Raw genomic sequence first — 27,153 nt, 5'->3', positions numbered from 1 at the left:
TCATGGAGTCAGATATAAGTAACTATAAAGTAATAAGATTGAATATCTGAGATCATTTATGAAATCCACATCTAGTATAATAGTGCTTAGAATCTCATAAGTGATCAAACACCTGTACAGCTACAGCAAAATTGCAACACTCAAGGCTCAGGACGTACCACACAAGAGGGGGCAGGAAGATTTTAAGACAAGACCTGGAAGACCAGGGCATCTGCTGTGAGACTGTGTCTTATATATAGGACTGGGAAATTACACTCATGAAATCTTGGTAATATGGTAGCCTAAACTAGACCTGAACAGTGACAAGCCAACGTGGAAGGGGAAAGCTCACAAGACTCCAAACCTATATGAGGAGAAAAGTAATGACTGTTGAGAGATGGAGAATCACTCTTCCCAAGGGATGAGTCTCCTAACTGGTTATCCAGTCCCAGGTGGTCAATCCTAAAAACATACACACAAGAGAAACAAGAAATGGACTTAAGAGGTCTTATTTATATATTTATATGAATGTATATATGTAAAAATAATTAAAGAAAAAGAAAAAAATTACAGAGGTGAGAATATATATTTAACAATAATACTTGAAGAGAAAATAATGAATTTGAGAAGTAGAGGGTAAACAGGAAGACTTTGAGTGAAGACAGAAGGTATGGTGGGAATGATGCTAATACAGCAATTAGGCATGTATTTTGGAAAAAATAAGAATTTAAATTAAAAGGTAAATAAAAGTATGATGCCACTTATATTCTTATGTTTTAAAAAGAAAATGAGAGAGGATATGTAGTTGGGAGATTGAGATGTAGGGATATAAGAGGAGTTAAATGTGAACATGAGGAAAATACATTGTTTAAAATTCTCAAGGAATTAGTAAAACATTTATAAAAAATTTTAAAGGACATGAAGTTGGGAGAGAGGTGTGTTAGGGGCAGGGTGAGCTGGCAAGGGGAATAGAAAGACTATGATTAAGAATGTTATGTACATGTGTGAAATTTTCAGATAATATATAAAAATATTGTTTAAAAATAATTATTTTAAGATCACCATAAGATTGGACAATTAAGATTTCAAAAGAAAAAAAGGTAAAGACTGATTCAATACTCAGAGAATAAGAATGAGTCAATGATGTTACCAGTAAGAAATAATAAGTTTGAAGAAAGAAGAAAAGAAATAGTATCATGACTTGTAAGAGAGACATTAAATATAACTGTGATTCAATGGCCTGTGAGATTAAAAAAATTGTGTCCAGTATCAATAATATTAATTTCAAATATTAAAGAGTCAAATAGTATAACTTCCTATTTGAAGTAAATATTGTTTTGTTTGTTTCCAGACAGGGTTTCTCTGTATAACAGCTCTGGCTGTCCTGTGAAATAAATATTGTTATAAACACCAAAACAATAGAATTTCTACACTGTTGTAAGTAAGAGCACTTCTAAATCTGATTTAAAGTTCACCTCTAAAAATATTCCATTTATGTATTTAATGTTTGAGTATTTTGTCTGTATGTATGTAAGTGTACTACATTTCTGTGAAGGTGAGAAAAGGATTGCAGAGTCCCTGAAACCAGTGTTACAGATGATTGTGAGCCTCCATGTAGATGTTGGGAATGAAATCTGGGTCCTTTCTCAATAGCCCCTAAAATTCATTTTTTAAGATATCAAAAACACCGATGACAGCTTGAGTTGGAGAGGATGTCCAGTAAGGGGAACACTCCTCTACTGCTGGTGGGACTACAAACTTGTGCAGCCACTTTGGAAATCAATATGGTGCTTTCTCAGAAAATTGGGTATCAACTACCTCAAGATCTAGCAATACTACTCTTGGGCATATACCCAGTCATACCACAAGGACACTTGCTCAACTATGTTCATAGCAACATTATTCGTAATAGCCAGAACCTGGAAAACAACCTAGATGTCCCTCAACCAAAGAATGGATAGAGAACACCTGGTACATATACACAAAGGAGTACTACTCAGTGGTAAAAAACAATGACATCATGAATTTGTAGGCAAATAGATGGAATTAGAAAAAGTCAACCTGAGTGAGGTAACCCAGATCCAGAAAGAAACATGGTATGTACTCACTCATAAGTGGATAGTAGATGCAAAGCAAAGGATAACTAGGCTACAATACACAACCCTAGAAAAACTAGATAACAAGGAGGACCCTAAGAGGAATGTATGAATCACCCTGGGAAGAGAAATAGATGAGATCTCCTGGGTAAACTGGGGGTGTGGGAGGGTAGAGTTGAGGGGATGGGTTAGGAACATGAGGGATCTGGATGGTGGAGTTGGGTGAGAGACAAAAAAGGAAAGCAACTAAAGAGATATCTTGAGAGAGGGGGCCATAATGGGGTCAGGGAGAAACTTGGTGCCAGAGAATCTCCCAAGAATCCACAAGGATGACCCCAGTTAAGACTCCTAGCAATAGTGGAGAGGGTGCCTGAACTGGCCTTCTCCTGTAATCAGATTGGTGACTACCCTAATTGTCATCATAGAACCTTCATCCATAGAAGCAGATGCAGAGAACCACAGCCAAGCACTGGGCCAAGCTCAGTGAGTCCAGTTGAAGAGAGGGAGGAGGGATTATATAAGCAAGATCATGATGGGGAAACCCATAGAGACAGCTTACCTGAGCTTGTGGGAGCTCATGGGCTCTCAACCCACAGCTAGGGAACCTGTATGGGAACGACCTAGGCCCTCTGCATGTGGGTGACAGTTGTGTAGCTTGGTCTGTTTGTGGGGCCCCTAGCTGTGGGACCAGGATCTGTTCCTGGCACATTAGCTGGCTTTTTGGAACCCATTCCCTGTGGTGGGCTGCCTCATTCAGCCTTGATGCAGCGAATAGGAGCCTGGTACTGTCTCAACTTGATATGCCATGTTTTGTTGACTCCCATCACTACCCTACCCTGAGGAGTGGATTGGGTGTGCGGTTAGAAAGGAGGTGTGTGTGTGGGGAAATGGAAGGAGAGGAGGGAGGGAAACTGTGGTTGGTATGTAAAATAAATTTAAAAATTTTGATAAAAAGGTATTATTTAACCTCATAAACTAGAAAATTAAAAGCTAAAATAAGTTGGAAATTCTTTAATTAAACTAAGCTAGTGAAAGCATATATTTTCCTGTTGAGTTTGTATGGTTACTTATGGCTTGTTTAGAGTTTGTATGTTTCCAATTAAAGGTGCTCTTAGTGTTTTCATACTATTATGTCTAATTTATGATTTGGTGTCAAATATGTCTATGTGTAGTTAATATCTCTTTCTCCTGGGCATATAATAATACATCCTTTGAGTTTAGTTTGGTGACAATTAAAAAGCAAGAGGTACGTAATATAAAATGGGAAATTGCTTTGTTGGTAAACAATCAAGAGCTGAATATAAATTACAGCAGTTAGAATTTCAATTAAAATGTATCTCAGTGTTTATTCACTAACTACCTCTAGTTACATAAGTCTATAATGTGACATAATCATGATGAGATTGTCTTTCACTGTAATGTTATAAAGGGATGTTCATTTCAGCATAAATATCCATATACAGCTCATATAAATGTGTGCATATATGTGTGTGTGTATCACAACAATTAAGAGATGATTTAAATTTTAAATATAATTGTGATACAATGGCCTGTGAGATAAATAATCATGACATTATCAGTGGTATTAATTTCAAATATTAAGAACTGCATATATATATAATTATGACTGTTAAAGACTGTATATGTAGTACTGAGATATGTATTTAGATGAGAATAATATTTAGACTATTTTTTGATTAATCACTCACTTTTAGACTAAAAATACATTGGCAGTTTATGATGGATAATAAAGTACTCATCCCAAGACAATAATATTGGGAATGTACCCTGAAAGAAGTCAAGTTTACATATTCGTTGCACCTCAATCTTAAAATAGTCTTTAGCTGTAGCAACAACACAAATCTAACTAACATGCTTTTAGAGCCTAGATGTTTTCTACAAACTATTCATTCTGTGCTTCAAAAATAATACTCATCTTATTTCAAATAGGTAAAACAGATAAGTCTAAATGAAAGTAGAGTCAGAAAATAATGCAACTTAAAATATAAGATCAAAACCAGGGGAATATGAAGGCAGCAATTGTGGTCCCTGCCCTTGCACATGTTCTGAAACTCAGGTGCTACTGTGGCTCTAAACTTCTAGACAGCCAGGATAGGAAAACAGGAAACAAACAAAACCCACACTCATTATACAACCACTCACTCAGTAGAAGGCAACTTTCCATGCTCCTTGATTTCAAATGAAATTTCTCACTTAGGATCTCATATATGAGCTATTGGGTGAAAAAATGACATCCTTGCATTCAGAAAAAGTAAGAGCTGGTCATTATTGATACAATGTAAAGATTTAGCTCCACTTCTATTCTATTGTGTTAGAAAGAAAGAGGGGGACTGTGTGCCAAAGGGCTTGTTAGTGAATACAATTCAGTTAGAGGCCCAAGAAGGAGCAGCAGTGCCTTTCTGGGAGCAAAGCTTAGCTTCTGGATAACACCTGTAATACCTACGATGATTACTCTGCCTACTAGGCAACCACTTCATTATCTCTTAAAACTATCACTTCTCTCAGCATGACCTTGGGTAAGCACTAGGCTGCACATAGTCTGAGGCTGGTTTCTTTGGAATGAGCTAATGATTTACGACTACCCCAAAGAAGCAATCCCTGGATGGACTGCTGCTGTACCTTGTGGCTGTTTTCACTGAGACACTTATAAAATGCAGGAGCACATGTAACAATAGCTAACTTGATTTGTTGTACCTTTCCTTGGAATGCAGTCTCACCTTTCTTTCCTTTCACTTCATGCTGAGAGTCTTGCTTACCATGCTGGATTTCTAAACAAAATTCAACACAAAAATATCATTGGTGACTTACTTCAATAGCCCAGGCTGTTCAATCTCTAAGCAATCAATGATATTTGTGAACAACATCAAATGCATTGGTTTTTTTTTTCCTATGAGTTGAAATCAATCTGAAGATAGATTCTACATTTACTCTTATTGAATGATGTTGTTCACAATTATATTCTATATTGCCACGCTATGAAGTTTAATCTTAGCTTTAATATTGATATTTAGTGATAGGTTTGTTCATAATCTGTAATGGGAGTGTGGAATTCTTAAGGTAAATTGCAAGTCCATTTGAAGCACACAATTTATTTAAATTTACTGTAACAAAATGACCTTTATTCAATAAGACTAGGTTCCCCCAAAGCAAGATGACTCAGCAAGTAAATGTGCTTGCCTCCTGATGATGCAAGCTTGATAATGTGGGTTCAACACTGAGAATCCACAGGAACGTGGGGAGAGACAACTGACTCAAAGTTCCACACCTTGCATACCATGCATACACATGCAACATACACACATTAATAATAATAATATGATAATAAATAATAATAATAAAATGTTAAAAATATGAAAACCAGATCCCTAATAAAAATGAAACACTTGGAGAAAGATTTCAATAACAACATTGTTCTGATATGACATATTTTTAATCTCCTTTTGGCCATGCACTGTATTGCCTAATGACTTCTGTATTTCCAGTCTCACGGACTCGAATTTACAATGCAAAGTATAATTTGGGCACATTTATCTTACATTCCCTAGAACCTAGTTAAAAGTATATTGCAGAAAGAGGGAAATGGGAAATGGACAATCTGGAGGTCAATACTATGTCTCCCAAATAGTAAATAAGGATTCAGTCCTTAAAAAGAATGTCACTACTACATGCTGCATTAGTTACCAAAATGCTCAATTATTCCCTTCTCTTGATCTTGGGATATGTACTTTCTTCAATGAGCAAGTATGACAGTTTAAATTATTATAATGTAGAGAGCTCATCTTATCCATTTTGTGCTTGTTTAGAAGTGATAGTTAAAAATTTTGTAAATGCATGTTACTTTCATTTGAATATCCTCTCTGACAGCCAAAATTCCATATAAATAAACAAGTAAATGACATACAGGATTACCCTTGAAATATGTTTACCTGAAAGAACTTTTAAACATACACATATCTGACAACACATCTCATAGAGATATACATGTTTGGATCAGCTAATTGTTTTAAAGAAATAAATTTAATAATTAGAAAATTTTATGATAAAAATATTCTCAGTAACCAAATATATAATTAATTCTGTCCATTAGCACAAGATGACAGAAACAAATAAGACACTGGCCTTATAAATTTTGGGGAAAATTATTTCTGTTGGAAGTAATGTACTCTCTCATTTTTAAGGTTCGTTCCAAATATGTTCTGAAATCTCACTGTGTATGAATATGTGTGTGTGTGTGTGTGTGTGTGTGTGTGTGTGTATGTTTGTGTGTCATGTAACTCAGGCTGCCCTTAAGCTCACTATATAGCCAACGCTAGCCTTAAACACCTTATTTTCCTTGTATCTCTAGCAAATCCTAGGGTTATAAGTTTGCATTACCAGGCTCATCCTAAAAATGAAAAATTAAAAAAAAGTTAAATAATAGCATGGATATTATTATTTTATATTGAGAACTTCAGTTCTAAATTAAATACTAACATTTGATGACAGATTTCATCATAGACCTTTCAATGGAGGGCAAATGTGAAGGTTGAATCCTAAGGACAATTGTAGCAGATAAAAAATGGATATCTGTATTCTAGAATTATACTTGGAACAAATCTGCTAGGATTGAGTATATTGTGCCTCCTCTCCCAATTTTCATGCTAGTATTTTGGATGTCATTAAAAAAATTACTATTTTCTTTTCATGTTAACTTTCTCCTTGAAAAAGTAAAGAAACCAGGTGGTGGTGGCATAAGCCCTTAATCCCAGCACTCGGGAGGCAGAGCCAGGTGAATCTCTGTGAGTTTGAGGCCAGCCTGGTCTACAGAGCAAGATTCAGGATAGGCACCAAAACTACACAGAGAAATCCTGTCTTGAAAAACCAGAGAGAGAGAGAGAGAGAGAGAGAGAGAGAGAGAGAGAGAGAGAGAGAGAGAGAGAGAGAGAGAGAGAGAGAAAGCAAAATCCCTAACTTGCTTGGGCAAACTTTTTTTTTCTCTGAGCTTCTAGGCAGCTCTCTTCATTCTCATGCCCTATGCACTAAGACATCCCATCAATATTGCTTTGAGCTTGAATGTAATTAGACAAGTGGAAATGAACCATTGTATAGATGTTTAAGGTCAGGGACCAGCCCTGCCCTTGCTGGAAAAAAAAAAAAAAAGAGACAGGTACAATCATCAGTGAAGCCAAAACAGATTTATTATTCCTCCAGTGTACACTATTCAAGGTTACAACTTTAAAATAGAAAATAAAGCCTCCGGGAACTTAATATTAAACTTAAATATTAAACTGTGTCAGAATCAGAAAGGCCAGAGATTGGTATCAGGGAAGGCATAGTTTTACACTGATATTCTGATTATAAGAAAGCTCAAAAGATCATGGTGGATAATTCTTCAGCGTGTGAAAAAAAATGCCTTCTGAGTCGAAATCACATTTTAAAGGCTTGAATTTTTCTTATAGATCTTCAAGTTATATTTTCTAATTCCTAATGAGTCATATATATATATATATACATATATGTATATGTGTGTGTGTATGTATGTATATGTATACACACATATAAGGCTTTACATTTCACTGTCTTATGCTAAAAGCATTTTTAATATTTACATATCTTGCAATTAGGTAAGCCCGGATTTGTTGAAGCAAAATGGTCTTTAATACATCATTATCTATGCCACTTGAAATGACTTCAATTGTATGAAACAGAGCATATTATTTTGCATTACTTTATCTCAAAATTTTTCCTTACTATGATTAAATTGAATTTTGTAAAGAACTACAGAAATACGTCAAATTTCCATGCAGTGAAAACATTGTTAGACAGTTATGACACCCCAAGAACAGGTACTGAGCTAGACAACTGCACAGTTAACTACTTGTGAGGCCATGTCTCATGCAAAACTGATATTGGTGTCATACAAATATCACTAGGAAAAATTTTGAACGTGTAAATTTTGTTATGTTCATTTTCTGTCATTTAATGTTAAATTTACAGTCCCAGTGGCTAAGGATCTAGAACAAATTTCATCTAAACTGTATGTTCTACAAGGCTGTTTTTCTATGAACTTCTAAGTTTACTGAGGTGTCAGGTGTGTGTGTGTGTGTGTGTGTGTGTGTGTGTGTGTGTGTGTGTGTGTGTACATGCCATGTAAGCATGTGGAGGTTAGAGAATGACTTTTGAGACCTGGTCCTTTATTTCCACTGCACAAATCCTGGGGATGCGACGTGGGTGCCTGTACACATTGAACTACCTCGCTGGCCTCATCTGTAGCCTTTCTATAATCACCTTACTGAATATTTCTAGCTATACAGAAATTCAAGTGTCTAATTAATGTTGTTTGTAGGGATATAAGAATATCCTGTCTGTACTGATTCTCAATTCATCCAAATGTTCTCACTTTTTACAAAAACACAGTTCTGTAGCTCAGCAGAGAGCTGTTTCCTCCTTCTGCCCTAAAGCACTTCTTGTCACTCTACAAACTTCCTCTTCCTACCCCAGCTTATGTGCGAAGCAGCTAGCTTGAGTGCTGTGACTCCACATGCCCTGTGGAACAGGTAAGACACTGAGCGTTTTAAACAAAAGGCTTTTCCTTGAACGAGGATGTAGCTCAGTGGTAGAGCATGTACCCTGCTTGTGAGAGACCTGGCAGTATTCCTACCACCATAGACACTAAAAAAAAAAAAAAAAGAGCATTTTACTTCTGGACGAGGATATTTGTCTCACAGGATTGGAGTCACCAATGTCTGAATCTAGCGAAGTAGCCTGGTGCTGTAGCTCCTCATTCTTTTCTATGTGAAAATAAGAAACTGACAAACAGAGTTATAAATCAGGTTGTCAGTCACCTGATGATGTTCTTCCCTTTCCAGGAGAAATTTTCGACATCTCACGGTGAAGATGACTCTCCTTGTCTTTTTCTGCTTCAGGAGAAAGGGGAGAAGTAGTAGGAGGAGCCTCAGCAGATGCCGCCTTTTTATCAGTTTCTTTTTCTTCTAATTTCTTTTCAACTTCAGAAGAATGATAAAAGCAAACCAGCATTAGGAGTTCCAGGTACCTACTATTTAATTTGAACTAACAAATATAAAAATTATTATCAAATTATAATTAGTAAAATTACTACTGCATATTATATTTGCTATAAAATTACAGCAAATATCACTGTACCTAACATTCATTCATAATTTGGGCTCTTCCTTATTTTTTTTTGCCTCATAGTTATGGTTATGGTAATGATCATAGTATGGGAATGATGGAGTGTGTGTATTTGGGTGTCTGTGTGCATGTGTGTGTTTAGAAAGTAAGAAAATGCTGGGCATCTGGTGTCAACTGTCCAAGTGAAATATAAGAATGGAATGAGAAAGAATTAGTTGAAGTAATCTAGAAGCCCAGCAAAGCAAGAAGTGCCTAAGAAGAGAGCAGTCCTGAGAGGCAGTGAATGTCTGCCATCGCAGAAAGCCTCACAGGCAGGAGGATCACAGAGAGCTGGAAGCCAGTTGGGCTTACATAGTGAGTTCCACATCATCTTGGGATCTCAATAAATGAAAATAAACAAACCAATAAATGAAAGGTTAAAGCAATGTGATAAAACATGTGGGGGTTTGAATGTAAATGGGATAGCCCCTGCTAAGTCGAATACACTTACTCCAATGAATGATCACACACCTGAGAATATAAAGGCAGCATTAACTGGATTCATTGAGTTGGAAATAATAATGATGACAAAAATGTGGGTGGGTATCTGAATTGGGGGGGTGGATCTGTGAGAAGATGGGGAGGAGATGAATATTATCAAGATATAATGTGTGTTATTCTCAATGACTTAATATGTGTGCATACAATTATACATATAATTACCTTTGACCTTTTTATTTACTATTTCAGTAGAAAAAATTTCTTTTACTTTCTGGCATAAAGCCCCTTCATCTATTTCAGCATTTACTCTTGTCAAAATATTCTGTGGCTCTGTAAACCACTCTTCCAACAATGACCAATTGTCCGAGAAGCCAACAATTCTGCAAAATCAGAATATTATATGAATATGTGATACCGATTTCAATGTTTGAATAAAGAGATATTAAACATAAAATGACAATTAGCATGATTTATTTGACAATTCATGATGAAGAAGTAGCCTGCCAATGGAATTCAAACCAAAAAAGTAACTTTATGAAATCTATAAGTGATGGATTTAATAGATTTAAATACTAAATTTAAAGAACTTGTCTGATGGCATCAAAGGATAATTTTTATAATTTTAGAAGTATGAGTGAAAAGGATTTAGAAATGCTACCCGTTCATTCAGTAAACATTTGACTTAAGTTCAGATCTCTGTTTAAAAACCAAAGACAATATCATGTACACTAACGGCAGAGTCAGTCTGAGGACTCTTCTAACAGGACCACAGCCCCCACACTCAGGCCATATAATTTCTTTTCTTGGACATACAAAGTGAAAAGGTATTTGTAGGAAGAGATGGCACAGACTAATTTACTTTACTAAAAAGCTTTCTTGAATCATGGTTTTTTTTTTTTTTTCATTCCTAGGACATAGACAGATTCATGTAGCTCAAATTACACTTCCTGTTTCATTTCTTATTTTTAGATCTCTCAGGCTTTCATGAAATTGACTAATTTTGCCTACATTTTCTTTTCCAAAGGAAAATTACACACAATTCAAAGAATGCCACGTAACTTCATTTTAGTATAACAGATGGGCTACTACAAACTTTTCCAGTCTGACTCACAGCGCTGAAATTCTATAATCTTCATTGGTATTTTCTAAGTGTTTGCTGAATTCCCTGTAATTAACTTGTAAGTATTTTCTGATTGGCTTCTTTCCCCAGACTATAACAACTGTGGCTCCAAATATAAAAGCTTCCATATAAATATTTCACTCAGTGCAAAAACCTGTTTTGTTTTACCTGTGAAAGACTCAATGGTAGGGAATATATCTTTTTTTGTAGCCTCTTTGAATGGAAAGAAATAGAAAGGGCACAAAGTTTAAAACTGACCTATGGTGTATCTGGTCTCTTAAGTTCCGGTCCGCACTCTTATCGTGGCTTGTAGAAGCTCCACGATGACCAGTGTTCTCATGAGAAATTTCATGTGAGATTTCCTTGGCTATGGTACAAAAATTACTTAATTAGATAATCAGCAAAACCAATCAAAATGTTACTTACTGCCAAAAAACATTTTTGCAAGATTCCAGGTAGATATGGCCATATTTTGGTCTAATGTTACTTTAGTGTGTTTTTATTTAATTTTTTACATAGAATATATTTTGATCATGTTCTTTTCCTTCCCCACCTCCTTACAGATTCTCCCCCACCTCCTTACCTACTCAACTTCTTGTTCTTTCTCAAAAAAAAAAAAAAAAAAAAAGATCAAGACAAACATGCAGTAGGGCAAAAAATACCAAGCAAAACAAAACAAAAAGATACATGCACGAAATGTGTGTGTGTGCTTGAACACTCTCTCTCTCCTCTCTCTCTCTCTCTCTCTCTCTCTCTCTCTCTCTCACACACACACACACACACACACACACACACACACACACACACTCACAGAAATAACAACAACAAAAGATACTGGCTCCATTTTGTGTTGACCAACTACTCTTCGGTATGAGGCCTGCCCTTTGATGTAGTATATATACCTACTGTCACTCCATTGGAAAAAAACTTACTTTTCCTTTCCAAGCAGGTATCGATTGCAAATACCTTCTTAACTAGGGATGGGATTTTATGTTTACTTCCCCTTCTCTATGTTGCAATTGTGTCTTGTGTTTACTCATCAGGGTTACCACATGCTATCATTATCATAGTCTCTATGATTTCATATGCGTTTCAATTCTGTTGTGTCTGGATGATGTTGTTTCTTTGGAGTCATCCACCACCTCTGGTCCTTAAAATCTTTGTGCCTCCTTTCCCACATAGATCCCTGAGCCTTTAGAAGAGCTGATTGATAGAGGCTCCCATTTAGGGCTGAGTGATTCAAAGCATCTAACTCTCTGTGCACTGTCCAGTTGTGTGTCTCTTTTCTAATTCCCATCTATGGAAAGGAGGAGTATATTTTATAAGGGTTGTGCGATGCCTTGATCTATGGTCATGGCAATATGGCATTAGGAGTAATTCTATTGCTATGTTCTTTTAGCAGAATAATAATAGTAGGTTTTCTTCTAGGACCCTTGACCTATTTAGTCTCAGATTCTTGGCTATTTAAGTCAGGGATGGGTACCATCTCATAGAGTATGACTTAAATTCAACGGTTAAAAAGTGGTTGGTTACTCCCATAACATTTGTGCCACTGTTGCACTGATAGATCTTGTAGACAGGTCTTTGTTTATAGGTTACAGGGTTTGGAGATTGGTATTATTGATGCTTTTTTCCTTCTTTGGCTTTGTTCAAAGTACCTTTAAATACCGTGATTGATAATCAGTAAGCATGAAACTTCTAGTTGGGCAATAGCTCTATTTATTATTTATCTATGATTGTGTGTGTGTGTGTGTGTGTGTGTGTGTGTGTGTGTGTGTGTGTGTGTGTGTGTGATTTCTTCATCAGGTTATGGAAGGTAATCAAAAGTGTTGGCAATAGCCTACGATATTTGGGGTTTCTATGGGACACTACTGGTCAACAAGTAGACTCAAGAAGATGTAACCTATTCCTGGCTGGAGGTAAATTTTACTTGGTGGCATAGGATATCTACTTGGATCATTATCTTCCTGATTACATGATGACTCCATTTAAATTCCCTTAGTATATTTATGTATTTTTAGGAAGCTTCTATACCAAGAGGTTTTTATGGGAGGGCAGGGTAAAAGAAGGAATATAGGGAGGGAAAATGAACAACCAAGCCCACTTGAAAATCTATACTTAAATATGTTTTGAAGGAGGTTTAAAGTCAGAGAAGAGATGACCACTATTGCAATAGTAGGGGTGACTATTGTAGGGTAACCCATTGTTTTATAAGTGGATTTGAAACCTGCTACATAGGATGGAGTTCATGCTTGCTACTGTATAACTGGCCCAAAACCCATTAGATAGGGAGTTCATAGGCCCTATAGTAACACTTACTATTGTTATTTAACCAAATAACCATGCCTTCAAATCTCCTTTTAAATATTTATGTTTATACCCATAGATCTGAGATGTTCCCACACTTGGCCAGAGAAGCTCCTTTTTATTTGCAATAATCAGCAGTCAATACAGAAACTTGTAACTGGACAAATTGCAGCAATAAGTAACTGTAAGTTATCAGTCTTAAATGGGACATTGCTAACTACCCCGACACATAAATCAAGGCTCAAAGAACCAAAAGTTAGCAGAAAGAATGTACAATCTGGAGATGAGGATGAATGCTATGAAATGTTGTCTTTAGGATATCACATAGGTATCACACTCATGAACTCACAGCAACTGTGGTTACCTCTACAAGACCTACACGAGATGAAGCCAACCAAAACCATAGTACAGAAGGAGAGGAAGCTCACCAGGCCTTTAGCACTTGATAGCTACTGATGGAGAGAATGAGAATCATTCTTCTTTGGGGGGTGTAGTCACTAGTTGGTAGTCCATGCTCTACTGGATGGTCCTATACTCATGCATATGTGGCCATCACTAATGGTATCTATGGGTTATTAGAACAAAAGAAGAGGACACGAAGTTGGGAGGGAAATGTGTTGGGGGAACCTGCGGAGAGTTGGGTGGGAGAAATGTTGGATAGATACAAACATATTTTATTGTGATATGTATGACATTCTCAAAGAATAAAATTTTTAAAATAAGTGAATGAATATATTAATTATAGAAGAGCAGGTCATGAAATTTAAGAGGGGAAGAGAAGGACACAGGAGATGGAGGTGCATAAGCAGGCATGGGAATGGTGGAGATACAGTGTACTAATGTACTTAAATTCTCAAGTAAATTTAAGAAACAAATTGATTTAACATGCTTGAAGAGAAGCCCAAACAACAACAAGAAATTTAACGTAGTTTTAGAATAAGAATTCACATTTTCTCTTGGAAATGGGTGAGAAATGCAGCAAAACAGACTGAAGAGAAGCTGGGTTTTCAATATGGAATACCTTAGGATAGAGTGTTGGTGAGAAATTTTGAGTTGCTTGAAGTTAGGCTCAGGGACATGGGGAGGGAAGACAATAAGAGGTTCTCTTAACTAAGAACTTCAAATGAGGGGCTGGGGAGCACTTATTGCTCCTGCAAACAACCTAGGTCCAGTTGCCAGTACCCACATGGTAGCTTTCAAGCTGGCCCATAGCTCCATTTCCAGAGGATCCAATGCTTTATTCTGATCTTTGTGAGTACTTGCACATTTATGATGCACCTATAGCACATATACTCACAAAAGCACACACACACACACACACACTCAATACACATACAAACTAAATAATAAAATTTTTAAAAAACACAAGCAAAATTAGCAGAGAAAGTCATGCTGTATTGCCTACCAGTTCAAATTTGGCCACCAAGATGCTAATGTATTCTGATTCCAGAATCAAACAACCAAGAATCAGCACCATTCCCTCCTGTCTCAAGACTCTGCCTGTGTTGCATTTTCTTGCTCTCTTAGCTATCACTACTAAGGTTCAGTGTGAACAGTTCATGATTTCATCTCTCTTCATTTCATTATAAGATATTCTGGCTTCCTAGATCCATGGAACATTTTTCCAGCTACTTACAGACCATGCTCCTGATAGCTCATATAATTTGTCACAGGACTGACTGGTTTTTTCATTTGAGGATGGACTATGTAACAGCTTAGTAAACCCTTTATTTCAGAGATGCCCCCTGTCTAAAAAGTTTGATTTAACAATATGAAAACATAAGGATGACAAAGAATGGATTGTTATGGATAACAAACTTGGAGAGAGAAAATCAGCACTTCGAAGTAAAAATTAGAGTAAAATAAGGTGGCCATAAAGTCAAATATACATAAAACTACTGATACCATACTATAAAACTGTGAAATATTTATGCCTCTTTCTAGAATTATGAACTCCATTTAGAACACACATAAAGAAATTGACCATAAGAAACCAAAAATAATTAAAAACAATTTCAGCGACTCTCATTGAGTTTTATTTCATTCAAAATACAAGATACTCATAAGCTGGTAATAAATAGAGAAATATCAAAGAAGAAAGAAAGCCTTGAATTAGACTAAAGGGAATTAGAATTAAAGCAAAACAGCATTAGAATGTGATTTAATAGCATTCAAGAAAATGAAAGACCTCATAAATGTAGTAATTAGTTTCTTCCCATCTCCATTAATGATAAAAAAAGACAAGATGGAAAGGATTTGGAATACAAAATCATGGTGATTTTTGTTGTTGTTGTTGTTATGAAACTTACTACATCCAAAGCCAAGAAAGAACACCTTGGACTAGATTAAAAGGGATGAGAATTGCTCAAAGCAAAAGAGCAGAGAAGATGAAATTAGCAGCATTCAAGGCAATCAAGGGCCCTCGCAGGGTGCAGCAATCAGCTGTTTCCCATCTACAGAATGGATGATTGAAGGAAAAATGTGGATGCTTTCTCAAGAGATGCTATCATCCCTGTCCGGTGGTCAATACCTCTCACATGTGCTGAGGATTTCAGCACATGAATTAGATCTCTCTTTCTTCCTCCGCTCCCTCTCCCTCCTCCCTCTCTCCTCCCACCTCTATCTCATATTCAGACATCGTCCCCCTTTCCTTCCATTTCCAACACTCACTACTGTGGTTCCAGGACTTTTAGTGGCCCTGATGACCCATCTTTGTGATCTTAAATACTAACATTCTCAGTGAAAACTCTGATCCTTCTAGGACTCCAGTAGTTCATAGAGCTCTTCAACAGTGTCCAGTTCCAGAATCCCTACACCTGCCCTCCAGACTGACCACCACTGCCTAGTCTTTATTTCTAGCGTGGCTGAAGACTTCAACGTCTCTTTCTGTCTAACAACTTTAATTTATCTTTCTTACTGTACTGGTTGTGGGTGATTATTATCTGTCCTTCTTTCTGCTGTTTTGATAAAATACTCTGACAAAAAAACAACTCAGGGGAGAAGAATCTTAGTTCACAATTCCAGGTTATAGTCTATGACTGTGGGGAAGTAAAGGCAGAAACCTAGTGCTAGTCATATCCATAGAAAAATAACTGCACACAACTTCAGGTTATAGTAAATTACTGTGGAGAAGTCAAGGCCCTCATTGCGACTCTGTTTCCAGGTGAGTCTACACTGTGGCAAGTTTAGAATTTAAACTAACACTTTTATCATTTCTCTTCCCAGAGTTAAACTATTGTAGGTATCTTTAAATTAAAACAACAACAACATCAAGAAGTCAAAAACAACAGCCTTATCTTCAAAACTAATTATCATTAAGAAAATTATTTGTTTAACTCTGTGCCCTTTCCTCTAAGAGAGAAGAAGAAGAAAGGGAAGGAAAAGGAGAACAGATCGTAAGAATAAATCTAAAGTATTCTGACTCTATGCTGTCTGCCTTTCAGAGAAATGCTTCTAGCAAGTTATTTTCACTCGCCCTCTCCTACCCCCTTGCCTCTATTTCCAGCTTCAACCCTCTGCAATCCAACTTCCCCTCCCCGATACCAATGAAACAGCTTTCATTGCTGTCACTAAAAATGCCAAAACCGATGGGTGTGTTTCCACCTTTATCTCACTTTACTGTTCTATAACATGCACAGGAAGAACTCAGCTTACAGGGCTCTTGATAATGTGAAATGTTGTCTCAATTGAAGAAAATTCATAAAGCTGACTCTAAACAGAAGTAATTTGCATTGATTTACAGAATAGTCAAGTCAAAGACATAGATCAGGATAGAATCACTTGTTCCAAAACATCTAGGAGAAAATACGCAGATCTCTACTGAAAAGATACCCAGTATCTTTCAATCATTTCAAAGCCTTCCACAAACTTCCCTGACATTTACTACATACCAGACCAATCTTACATGATTAAGTCCAATTTCTTTAAGTATCCATGACAATACAATAGTCTTTTGGATGGGAAATTGAGGTTTAAGAAGGTTACGGTCAGAGGACCATTCAGACTATGAGTTTAAAGCCAGCCTAAGCATTAAAATGAGACCTTACTTCAGAAAAGAAAAAGTAGATAATAAAATAAATTTTAAAACAAAACAACAAAAACCACAACAAAATTTCTCATAATTTCAAACCTTATAAAAGGGAAATTAAGGATTAAGAATATATACTTTTATCTTGGTAAATATTTAATATGTAGAATAAAATAATATTTTTACTTTGATAATAAGAAGTCAAATAAATCATGTGTTTTGGCCATAGTATTCAACTTCACCATATGAGGACTTCAAGCCATTGTTTCCTGCTCTTTAGAGTTAGAACAGAACCCAAGAAATGATGTTGTCAGATCCTCATAAATAACACAGATGTAGTTTTGTCAACATCATTATGATATGAACTAGCTACAAATTGCTTCTCCATGTGTACAAATATCACAGAGGAAACTTGGGCATGGAGAACTGTCAATTTGATGTAAAGTTTCAGCAAAATGCTTATTATAATTGGCCTAGAATTCTCTCTTAGTCCCAGGTTTGGCTAATAGTCAATACTGACAGTTAAAACAAGGAACGATGAACTCAATTGGGTAATCCTTTGAATGCTCAATTAAATAAATTCTTTCTTATACTTTTAAATGGAAATATTCACTTAGTCAAAGAATAATTTTTATTTAATTTTTTCTTCATATAGTATATTTTGATCATGTTTTTTCCTCCCCGCAAATTCTCTCAGATCCTGATCATCTTCTTGCCCACCCAATTTTATGTTCTCTTGCTCTTCAAAAAAAAAAAATAAACAAAAACAGAAACAAAAGCAAAAAACAAAACAAAAAAAAGAAAAATAGAGTCAAGGAAACAAATTTTAAAAGCACTTTTCATTATGAAAAAGTATAAAAATTTAAAATCAAGGCATTTGGCTTACCTATGATATCATTCATGCGATCCAGTGATGTATTATCTGAAATATCTAGTAATATGACAAAGTCGAATGCAGATGGGAGCGGAGTGGCTTCTTTGGAAGGGGTAGGGCCCAAGGCCAGGGTGGGCATCTGGGCTTTCTTTTTCTTGGCCTCTTTGCATTTTTTTTTGTAGCCTGTCAATGCTTCTTCCAGAAGCTGAGCTTGGTTTAATGTCATTGGAAACCCATCAAGAACCCAGCTTTGATTCACGGGCATATTCCTAAATTCAAACAGCACAATTCATTAGCATGTTGCTAGACACCGTTACTTTATGGAAGTTAGTAATACAATGAATGCCTTTATCTTCATTGCAGATTCATCCTATTGCATGAGTTTCAGGATTTTATAGCTAAAACATCAGGTTTTCCAATGTGTTCTGATCAATGATTTGTTTAAAATCCTTCTGTGAGTCCCTGTTGTCCTCCAAATCTATTTCAGAAGCCTTATCATCCTATTTAAAACTAAATGACCATGACTTATTTCTCCCAAACTTCTAAACTCTCACAATTTCAAATGCTTACAAGCAGATGCCTTCACTATTATGTGAATACACGTGGCATTATTTACTTTATGCTCGTAGGCTGCACTTCCTCAGTACTTCAAGTTCCTCATCTATACAATGGGGTACTGTAAATTATCTCATTAGGAGTTTGTGAAGATGAACAGAAATGGCATATTTAATAAGTCCAATACAGATCTTAGCCCATACTGAACACTCTCATTGCCAACCTGGAAGGGTGTCCTCACCCTTCCAACTCCTGTAACAGGCTGATTTTAACTCTTTACACTCTCACTAATTTCACCATATGAATAAAATAGTCTTGCCATAAAAATTAAAGTTATTCTTTTAAAAATTATATTAAGTTGCATTATAAATTTCTGAGTACTAAGGGTCTTATCTTTTTTCACTCAGCACGTTATCTTCGATAGACAATGTACAACCTATATTAAAAAGGATTTAGGTATCAACTTTGTTCTGTTACATATTCAAATTACACACAATTGATTTTCTCTTATATTTTAAAGGTGTGACTTTATTTATTGCTATGCTAGCTCTTGTATTAAATGTCAGAATCACATTTCCTGAAGTTTCTAAGTCTTTCGGTGCCTACATGCACTCATTCTGACAATGTAGCAGGAGGAAGAGGGGACTAAGTTCAGAAAGATTTCATAACTTGATCAAAAGCAATAAAACTACAAATGGCCTCCTGTCTGACGATTCTCAGCACAGTTGCACACTTCCTTCTGGCACCTGCCTTCATCTCCTCTACTAGGTTATCATGAGCAGGAAAAGAGTGCATTTTACTTTCATGTCTTCTCCAGAGAGAGATCAAGCATTTGGCACAGACTGGACTTACTAATTTATTTGCCTAAGACAGAGAAGAGAGTTCCTTTAAATGCTTGACCACTTCTGAGATCTGCCATCTCAGTAGCCACAACAGAGGTAGAACTTAGAGCTACACTCATTCAATGCTAGAGCGAGACAGCAGACATCGGGGAGCCATGAGACCTGGCTTTAGATTTTGTTACATCACTAACCAGAACATCTAATGTTCTTTTGCTCATTGGACTAGACCAGAAGATTTTAAACTTATGACAGTTCTCTGGAGGTGTCTTAAGAGGTATGATGGTGATTGTGCTGTGGAGTGTGGATCCTCCAGATCCACTGAAACTCAAGTGAAGGGCTGCTTGCTGTTTTGCATATTCATTTGCTCCACGAACAAAGAGCACTGTGGTAAAGTGTACTTTATGTCAGTTCTGGGAAATGTGAGCATCAGAATCCCTCCAGCTCTAAGGGTAGCAGCCTTGAGTTCCAGTTGCTAGATACAAGAGTGAGAAGCACCTTAAATCTTGAAAGCAGTCTTTTAAGATAACATAATGGAGGAGCTCATCCCAGAAGGATAGTAAAAATTCTATCAACTCTCCTTCCTCTGTGTCATAATGGTTCCCACATACCACAGCTAAGCAATTCCATTTCCACCACCCGATTCTTTCAACAGAACCCTTTACTCTTTTTTTCTCATCCTGTGTGGATTCTTTCCTTTATTATACAGACCAACTGGCCTCTTTGTAATAAACATGTATAACAAAGCGAGGTTGAGAGGAATCTTTTCTCTATAGAAAGGAGAACAGAGGAATTACAAAACGCGGGCTCTGAACTTTTCTCTTTCCCCCTATCACACACCCTCCAGGTGTTACATGTATGTGCTTTGTCTAGCCTGTGTCCTACCTCCTGCTGTCTTAGTACTGCTTAGCCTCCGCATCCCTGGACTCTATCCCTGCCCTCTTCCCGAAACGTAACACAAGCAAGTGCAGAAACCTGTGCCCATTCAGGTGGGATCTCCTTTCCCGCAACTTGTCCTTTGGCTTATCTAATTGCCCAATCTCCTCGCATTCCCCAAAGATACTGGAAGTTGACTCACATTTACATCAGGTAGAAGCCAAGGTTGGTAAGAGAGAAGAGTGATATAGGCATGTAAATCTATATATTTTCCTTTTATCTTAGGACTAATTTGGATATTAGAAACATTTGTATACTAAAAAGTTGCATCTCTGTATTATTCTTCACATATCGTTTTGTAGTAAACAATACATGAAATGGGATAGGGAGACAGCTGCTCAGCAATTAAAGTGTTTGCCAGGCAAGCATGACAACAGGAGCTCAGATTCTCAGAACTCAGGTAAATGCTGGCTGGGTGTGGGGGACCCAACTATAATCCTGCCCTTAAAAGTTGGAGACAAGGGATCTCCAAGTAGGCTGGCTAGAGAGACTAACTTTTTTGTGCAGCTCAAGGTTGGACTGAGACTCCAATTCAAAGGATTAGGAAAGAAAGAGGAGACAATTCCTGACATCAACCTCTATACCATTTGCATGCACATTCTCACACACATGCACATAAACACGTAGATCACACATAAGCACATACATCTATACACGTAGGAAAAAAGAATATATTAAATAGGTATGAGAAAGGAAACTGCAATACATACTTGATAGCATTTACCAAGATGTTAACCAGCAGTATGTCTGGGATGCTCCGTCCTTTTTTAAGCAATTGTTCTGACTTTGCACCAAGTTGAGCTCGCACAGTGAGCTGTGGAGAGAAAGGAAGAAGGGTAGGAGAGAGCCGACTGAAAAGTCCTGTTCCCTTCAAGATGTCTGGAGTTAAACAATTTAGTATCCACACTCTCTAATGAAGATACTGAGGACTTACCATACTTTTGGAGCCAGGGAAGTACTCAAGGAAGATCTGTACCAATTTTGACACATTTTCTTTGGAGTTCCTTTCATTCTGAGATCTTCTCCTCTAATTTTCAGCTGCTCTGGCATGCCTGATTTTATCTCCTAACGCTTTCAATCATAACGATTCAGTTCTAACCACTCATATCAATGGGAGAATGCCCTCTGGGAAGACACATACCCACATGGTTTTCTTTCAGTGATCACATTCCAGATTTTCAACTCCATTTTTCTTCTGCCTTGATGATTGCACTTTCTTTTCCTATCACAAGCTCACTCTAGTGATTAACTTTTTGGTTTTGTCCAGAATTAGTAAGTATGATATTTATAAGGGGTTATTTCTGTACAAGCTATATAATGTCACAGAACATGAGCTTCTTGGGAGCCTGCTCTTCACTCAGGCATTGGGAGTATTTTTATATCAAATGAGACTCTAGCTCAACTCCAAACCAGCATACTCTTATGACAAATGTGATAATAATAGTTATTTCTCAAGCTCTGACAGACCAGACTCATTTCTCTTTCTGATCTCAGCCTTTGTTAAGCACGTTGGTCACCCTGTGACAATCTACCCACTCATGTTGCTGGAGAGGCTTCCTACATCCAGTTGACTAATTCTCTTACCTTTTTCAATTTGCCTAAGTCATGCTTTCTCCAGTGGGTCTACCTTAATTTAGTACAGGAGCACTCTCTCCTTCCCCTCCCCCAAATGCTGCTGTCCTCTACTTTTCATTTTTTTCCTGAACCTGATCATATTTTTACCATGCTCTTCAGTTCATCGACTAGTGTTTATGGCTGATTACCTGCCCACCTCTATTAGAATGTGAACTCCATAAGAGCAGAGAACTCTCTTATTTTTTTTTTTTTATATAGCCAAATACTACAGCACACAGGGAAGAGCATGTTCTTTTGAACTGAACTGAATATGGATTTGGATGCTTTCACAAATCAGTAAGTAAAACTAGAGAAATAAACCCAGACTTCCTGTTAATTCATATTTCAAATGAATAGATAAAAGTTACAGTGCTCTACTCATTGTTTTTTCTCTCAATAAGCCATAATGTTGATTGCTTGGTTGCAGAACCAACATTTTTTTATATTTAATCAATTCTGAAATCTGAATGATAAACTTGTTTGCCATGATGAAATTTATCATAAAACAATCATGTGTCATAAAAAAGTAATCAAAACACGAGATTAATTATGCCATTATTTCCCAAAAATTTAACCAATACTGTTTATGAAAATACTAGTTTCCTTAAGAAATACTATCAAGTGAATTAAAAAAAAATCATATGTATAACTTTTCTAACCTGGTAAAATGGCATAGTAATTTCTACTGCTTTAGTCAGAAAAATATTAAAAATATAAACAACATCATAGAAAGTATTAACCACTCTTCTATCAAACATAATTTAAAACCAAATAGAAGGATATTGTTAGTTCATGCCATCTGAACATATTTCAAAAGAATACAAACTAGGACACATTTTAACGTCTGAGTAGGCAAAATTAGATTATAATACTTACACTTAAAAAACTGTCACTTGGTTTGACACCTTCAGCTTCACTGCTCCTGACACCTATTAACAGGAAAGTAGTAAGAACAAAGTCCCAGCATTTGCATTTAAAAACCATGCCAGCACTTGGCCCTCTCTGGCTAGGGAATAAGGGCATCCGACTCAGCCATGGCTGATACACTCAGTAAGGATGCAATATAAGCACTACATCAGGGCTTGTACTTTCAGTCCACAGCCCTTCAGATCCTGGCCACTGTGTGGCTGGAAGCTTCCCACTTCCTTCCTGGCATGGTCTGAGCTCATAACAAATTCAAAATATACAACTTCAGTTTCTTCTTTGTTAACCAAACCAGCTTTCTCAAGAAAATATCAAAATGTTAATTCACTACACGTTTACTTTCCTGGATTGTGAAGTTATAGATAAGAAACATTTTAGAAACATTTAGAAATTAGAATGGGCTTTTAGTTAAATTACATGGAAAAATGTTTTCAGAATATATTTATAGGGAAAAGTCACAATAGTAATATTAAAATAATCTCTTAAGATGCAAAATCACTGGAAAAAGGAAGAGAGTGCCATTCAAAAGAAATAGAAAAGCCACCTTAGAAAAAACTGCACAATTATTTCAAATCTGTGCATAATTCTATAGTGACAGTATATAACAGTGATCACGCAAGAGGAACTGAGCTTTATAATAAAATATAAACAAATTGAAATACATTAAAAGCTGCACTAACACACAGAGAAAAGTCATTTAATACTTAAACTGTTTTCCTTAAGAGATTATACAAATAATCTGATTCCCAAGGAGAGATCTTGTAGTTGGGGTTAGTAAACTCCATTCTATTGCTATTGTCAAAGAATAAGAGCCAGCCCAGTTTAATGAATAAGGACCACTGTTCTCAGGAGTTGAAGAGAACAGAGTCTGAAGTCTTCCTCTATGCACAGAGCTCTGATGTTACTCTCTCATACACACTTGAATAGGCAAAAAGGAAAAAAAAATCAAGAAACCAAGAAAGTGGTGAGTGAACGTGATGTCTCCTGGTTGCTTTCATAAAGGCAAAAGTGAGTAACTACTTCAAGGAAGAGAATGAAAATATTCATTGTAATTTCACCTTTCTCTTCAAATGTGGGCAATGACTACCTTGCACTGTATCAATAACCACACAGAGAAGTATTCAATTATCCACTGTTCACCATTTCTTCCCCTGGAATCATGTTTGTCGTTACATACATGCACTCTTACTGTTTCTGTATTTCTCTCTGTCATGCTGCAATATAAATGGTGGATGACTTGCTTCGACACATTACTTGCTAGCTATAAAGCTTTACCTTCTTTTAGGGTTATCTCTGTCCCTGAAGCTGGAGGAACTGATAACGAATCTTGCACCTATGGTAAAAAAAAAAAAGCAAACACACAGTTTTAATATGGTCATGTTTTCATTCCATTTCCATTTCATTTCTTTCAGTTAGGTTTTGAGAGTAAACTGCTTTCTCTACATTAATGATATTAAACTGGGTTGAAATTTCTATCCTAAATGGTGATTTCCAAAGGCAAACAAAATTTGGTGAGTATTGAATTTATAAGAGAAACAGAGTTACCTGTGCTGTGTAATCTTTCAATGGCTTTCAATTTCTATGAAAATAAAGGAACTACTGTTTTGGAAATTAAAAAAAGGAACAGGGGAAATGTGTTGTTTATAGAAAAAACCATATTAAATGAATAATCCTAAAGCTGTCAGTCATGGCCATAGATAAATAAGCAAGAAAATGTGTATTATCCTTTACTTTTGATTAAATGCAAGTTTGCCATAATGGGAAAGAAGAAAGAACCACACAATGAAACAAATTTTCATAGCTCATGATTTACTACTATTTGTCTTGTAAATGAAAATCATTTAGAGTAGATTCTTTGTCAATTGATTCAATAGCTAGACAACGTGAGGTAAGAGAAAGAGTAGTGGACTTCAAATCTAAGATTCAATAATGCAGGCTTCCACAAGTCTCTGACTTTGAGAAAACTAATCCATATGTAGGGTCTCTACTACTGTCTCTAGAAAACCTGAGAGCTGAACCATGTCAGTGGTTCTTAAAGTCACACAATACTCTTCTGACCCCCAAACAAGTAGGATTATATTTTTATGAAATATTATAACAAATTGCAATATTGATTTTAAATAATGAAAATGTGATTAATTTAAGCCACTTGGAATTCTGCCTGTACCCCTAGCCTAACTGAAATATGTCATAGGTTGGTATACTCTAGCTGTGGACTAAATTGATCCAACTAGCTGTTTTCATATGGTTCCTGGATATCATTCAAGCAGCCTCCTATTGTGAGCCTAGAGACCAAGCCATGTGTCCTATTCTATACTTAACCATGTGGGGGTCCAACACATGTCTGATCCACTACCAAGGTCCAGCTGTATAGTCTACATATTGGGAAACTCATTGCTCTCAACTTCCTGACTCTGAGTGGTGGAACGTCAGTCTAAGACTTAGTGATCTTAGATGCAGATGTAGGCCACTCTCCTAACAATTGCCATTCCATATATGTAAATTCCAGCCTTCTACAAACCCCATTCATCTGGCAGCTCCTGCCTCTGGATAGCATCTTCATCTTTTGCCATAGAATTCAAATGACCTCACTACTCTGGATGGTCCACCCAGGCAAATCAATTTAATGGGGTAGAGTGTAGTGGTATTTGCTCCGCCCATGACCTTGGACTATAGGGCCCCCAAAAGGAAGTGCTTCCTGCCATTGTATATGACCTCTTAAAAGGGGCAGGGAGAAGGGGCATGCTTATTAAGATCAATCCACATGAGTCTATATAATGGATAATAGGGATTTATTAAAATATAAATTGAGGAAATACACTCATAATTACAGAACATAGTGGACAGTTGAAGTCATCCTCTGATCTGACCAGGAGTGACTCCACCTCACAGGCAGGAGCAGGGAGGACCTTTCTCCCTCTCCTTTTAAGAGGTCAAATCCAGCCGCAGGAAGCACTGTCTTGTCGGACCCTATAGCCCAAGGTCATGGGCTGAGCTAATACCACTACAGTAGAGTTAGGAGGAGAATACCCTCTCTTGCTTCTTGGTCTGTAGAACCTAAACTATTCACCCTTTGTATTTTTCCTGGATGATCTTTGGATTCTATCCTAATCTATATCTGTAGTGTACCAGCTGAAGAAAACCAAAATCACACTTGCCTGTCTTCTGCTAATTTCTTTCACGCCTGATAGAGGATCTCCTTTGTGTTCTTTCCGAACTGGTTTTATCCCACTGGCTTGTTCATTGTCATGAAATGCCCGGATAGCTTCCAGGACAAGAGTATCAATAGAAAGTACCTGAATAGAAAAGTCTAAAGTACAAAAGACAGTTTTTTATATATCCTTGCCTTCTGAGAACTGGTACTATTGCATATGTATTCTGCTTTAACAGTCTCACCCTGCTCTCTCCAGAGTTGTCCCTTGGATTAAGCTATTTTTTTCCTTGTAATAAAATTTACATTACATGGAATAAAATCACTTTAGCCAGTTGAAAGGGTTCAACTCAGTGGCACTGAAAAATCCACTAAGCTGGGTGATCATCATGATTAATTACCTTATTCAGTTATTTATCATCTCACCTCAAAAAGAAATCCTCACCTATTACGCTGGCATACCTCTTCCCCAATCCGTGGTCCCAGTAAACATGAATCATTTTCTATCTGCATGGATTTGTCTATTTTGAGACACCTCACATAAGTTAAATTTATGTTACCTTCTGTCTCTGGTTTCTATTACTTAGCATAATGCTGGCAAGATTGAACATTTTGAAGCATGTACCAGTACCTTGTTCTTGTATATGGAAAAATCAGTCATTTTATTTTACTACTATAAAATTTTGATGAGAGCTATTCTCGAAATAGAATCTCTGGTATGACTCTTCCAGACATAGACAGTTGTGGCTACAGTCAATATAAATAGAATCTAATAAGGAAAAGAAAAAGGAAGGAAACACCTTCTTGTAGAGCCTTTAGAACAGTAGTTTTTCCACTGAGGGTTTTCCCCAGCAAGCATCCCTTCACAGCATATGAAGGTAATTCAGTTTCTGCTGCAGCATCTTGAGAGGGGATAGATTTTTCAATTAATCTCTGAAGCACATGTCCCAATATGTAATTGTTGGAGGGTGGTGAACTGTTAGCCATGTCTTCTGGTAAGGCCCACTCTCCAACCATGTTCTGCAAAAATAACAATTAAACAAAACAAAATTGTTCTCAAAAAGCAGAATTGAAGCATGCATGGCATTTAAATATTAAA

General features: G+C 36.6%; 1 protein-coding gene across 9 annotated transcripts in view; it reads right to left on the bottom strand.

Annotated features, from left to right (window-relative positions):
• Spef2 (sperm flagellar 2) overlaps positions 1–27,153 on the bottom strand; it is a 176,177-nt gene that overhangs the window by 75,742 nt on the left and 73,282 nt on the right. For 6 of the 9 annotated variants that reach the window (XM_052743144.1, XM_052743140.1, XM_052743142.1 and 3 more), the window contains 10 exons: positions 26,855–27,074; positions 26,062–26,213; positions 24,179–24,236; positions 22,856–22,908; positions 21,076–21,179; positions 18,048–18,304; positions 11,086–11,194; positions 9,930–10,087; positions 8,921–9,082; positions 4,814–4,864 (listed from right to left, as the gene is read on the bottom strand). In XM_052743144.1, the coding sequence (XP_052599104.1) occupies positions 4,814–4,864; positions 8,921–9,082; positions 9,930–10,087; positions 11,086–11,194; positions 18,048–18,304; positions 21,076–21,179; positions 22,856–22,908; positions 24,179–24,236; positions 26,062–26,213; positions 26,855–27,074 (1,324 nt within the window). The remainder of the gene's footprint in view (positions 1–4,813; positions 4,865–8,920; positions 9,083–9,929; positions 10,088–11,085; positions 11,195–18,047; positions 18,305–21,075; positions 21,180–22,855; positions 22,909–24,178; positions 24,237–26,061; positions 26,214–26,854; positions 27,075–27,153) is intronic. The other 3 variants (XM_052743145.1, XM_052743148.1, XM_052743141.1) reach the window with 1 other exon arrangement.

The sequence above is a fragment of the Peromyscus californicus genome, unplaced genomic scaffold (assembly GCF_007827085.1).
Source record: "Peromyscus californicus insignis strain IS unplaced genomic scaffold, ASM782708v3 Scaffold_18__1_contigs__length_77618521, whole genome shotgun sequence".
NCBI classification, from domain to species: domain Eukaryota; kingdom Metazoa; phylum Chordata; class Mammalia; order Rodentia; family Cricetidae; genus Peromyscus; species Peromyscus californicus.
The sequence above is the reverse complement of the archived record's forward strand: the minus strand, read 5'-3'. Positions and strand labels throughout refer to the sequence as shown.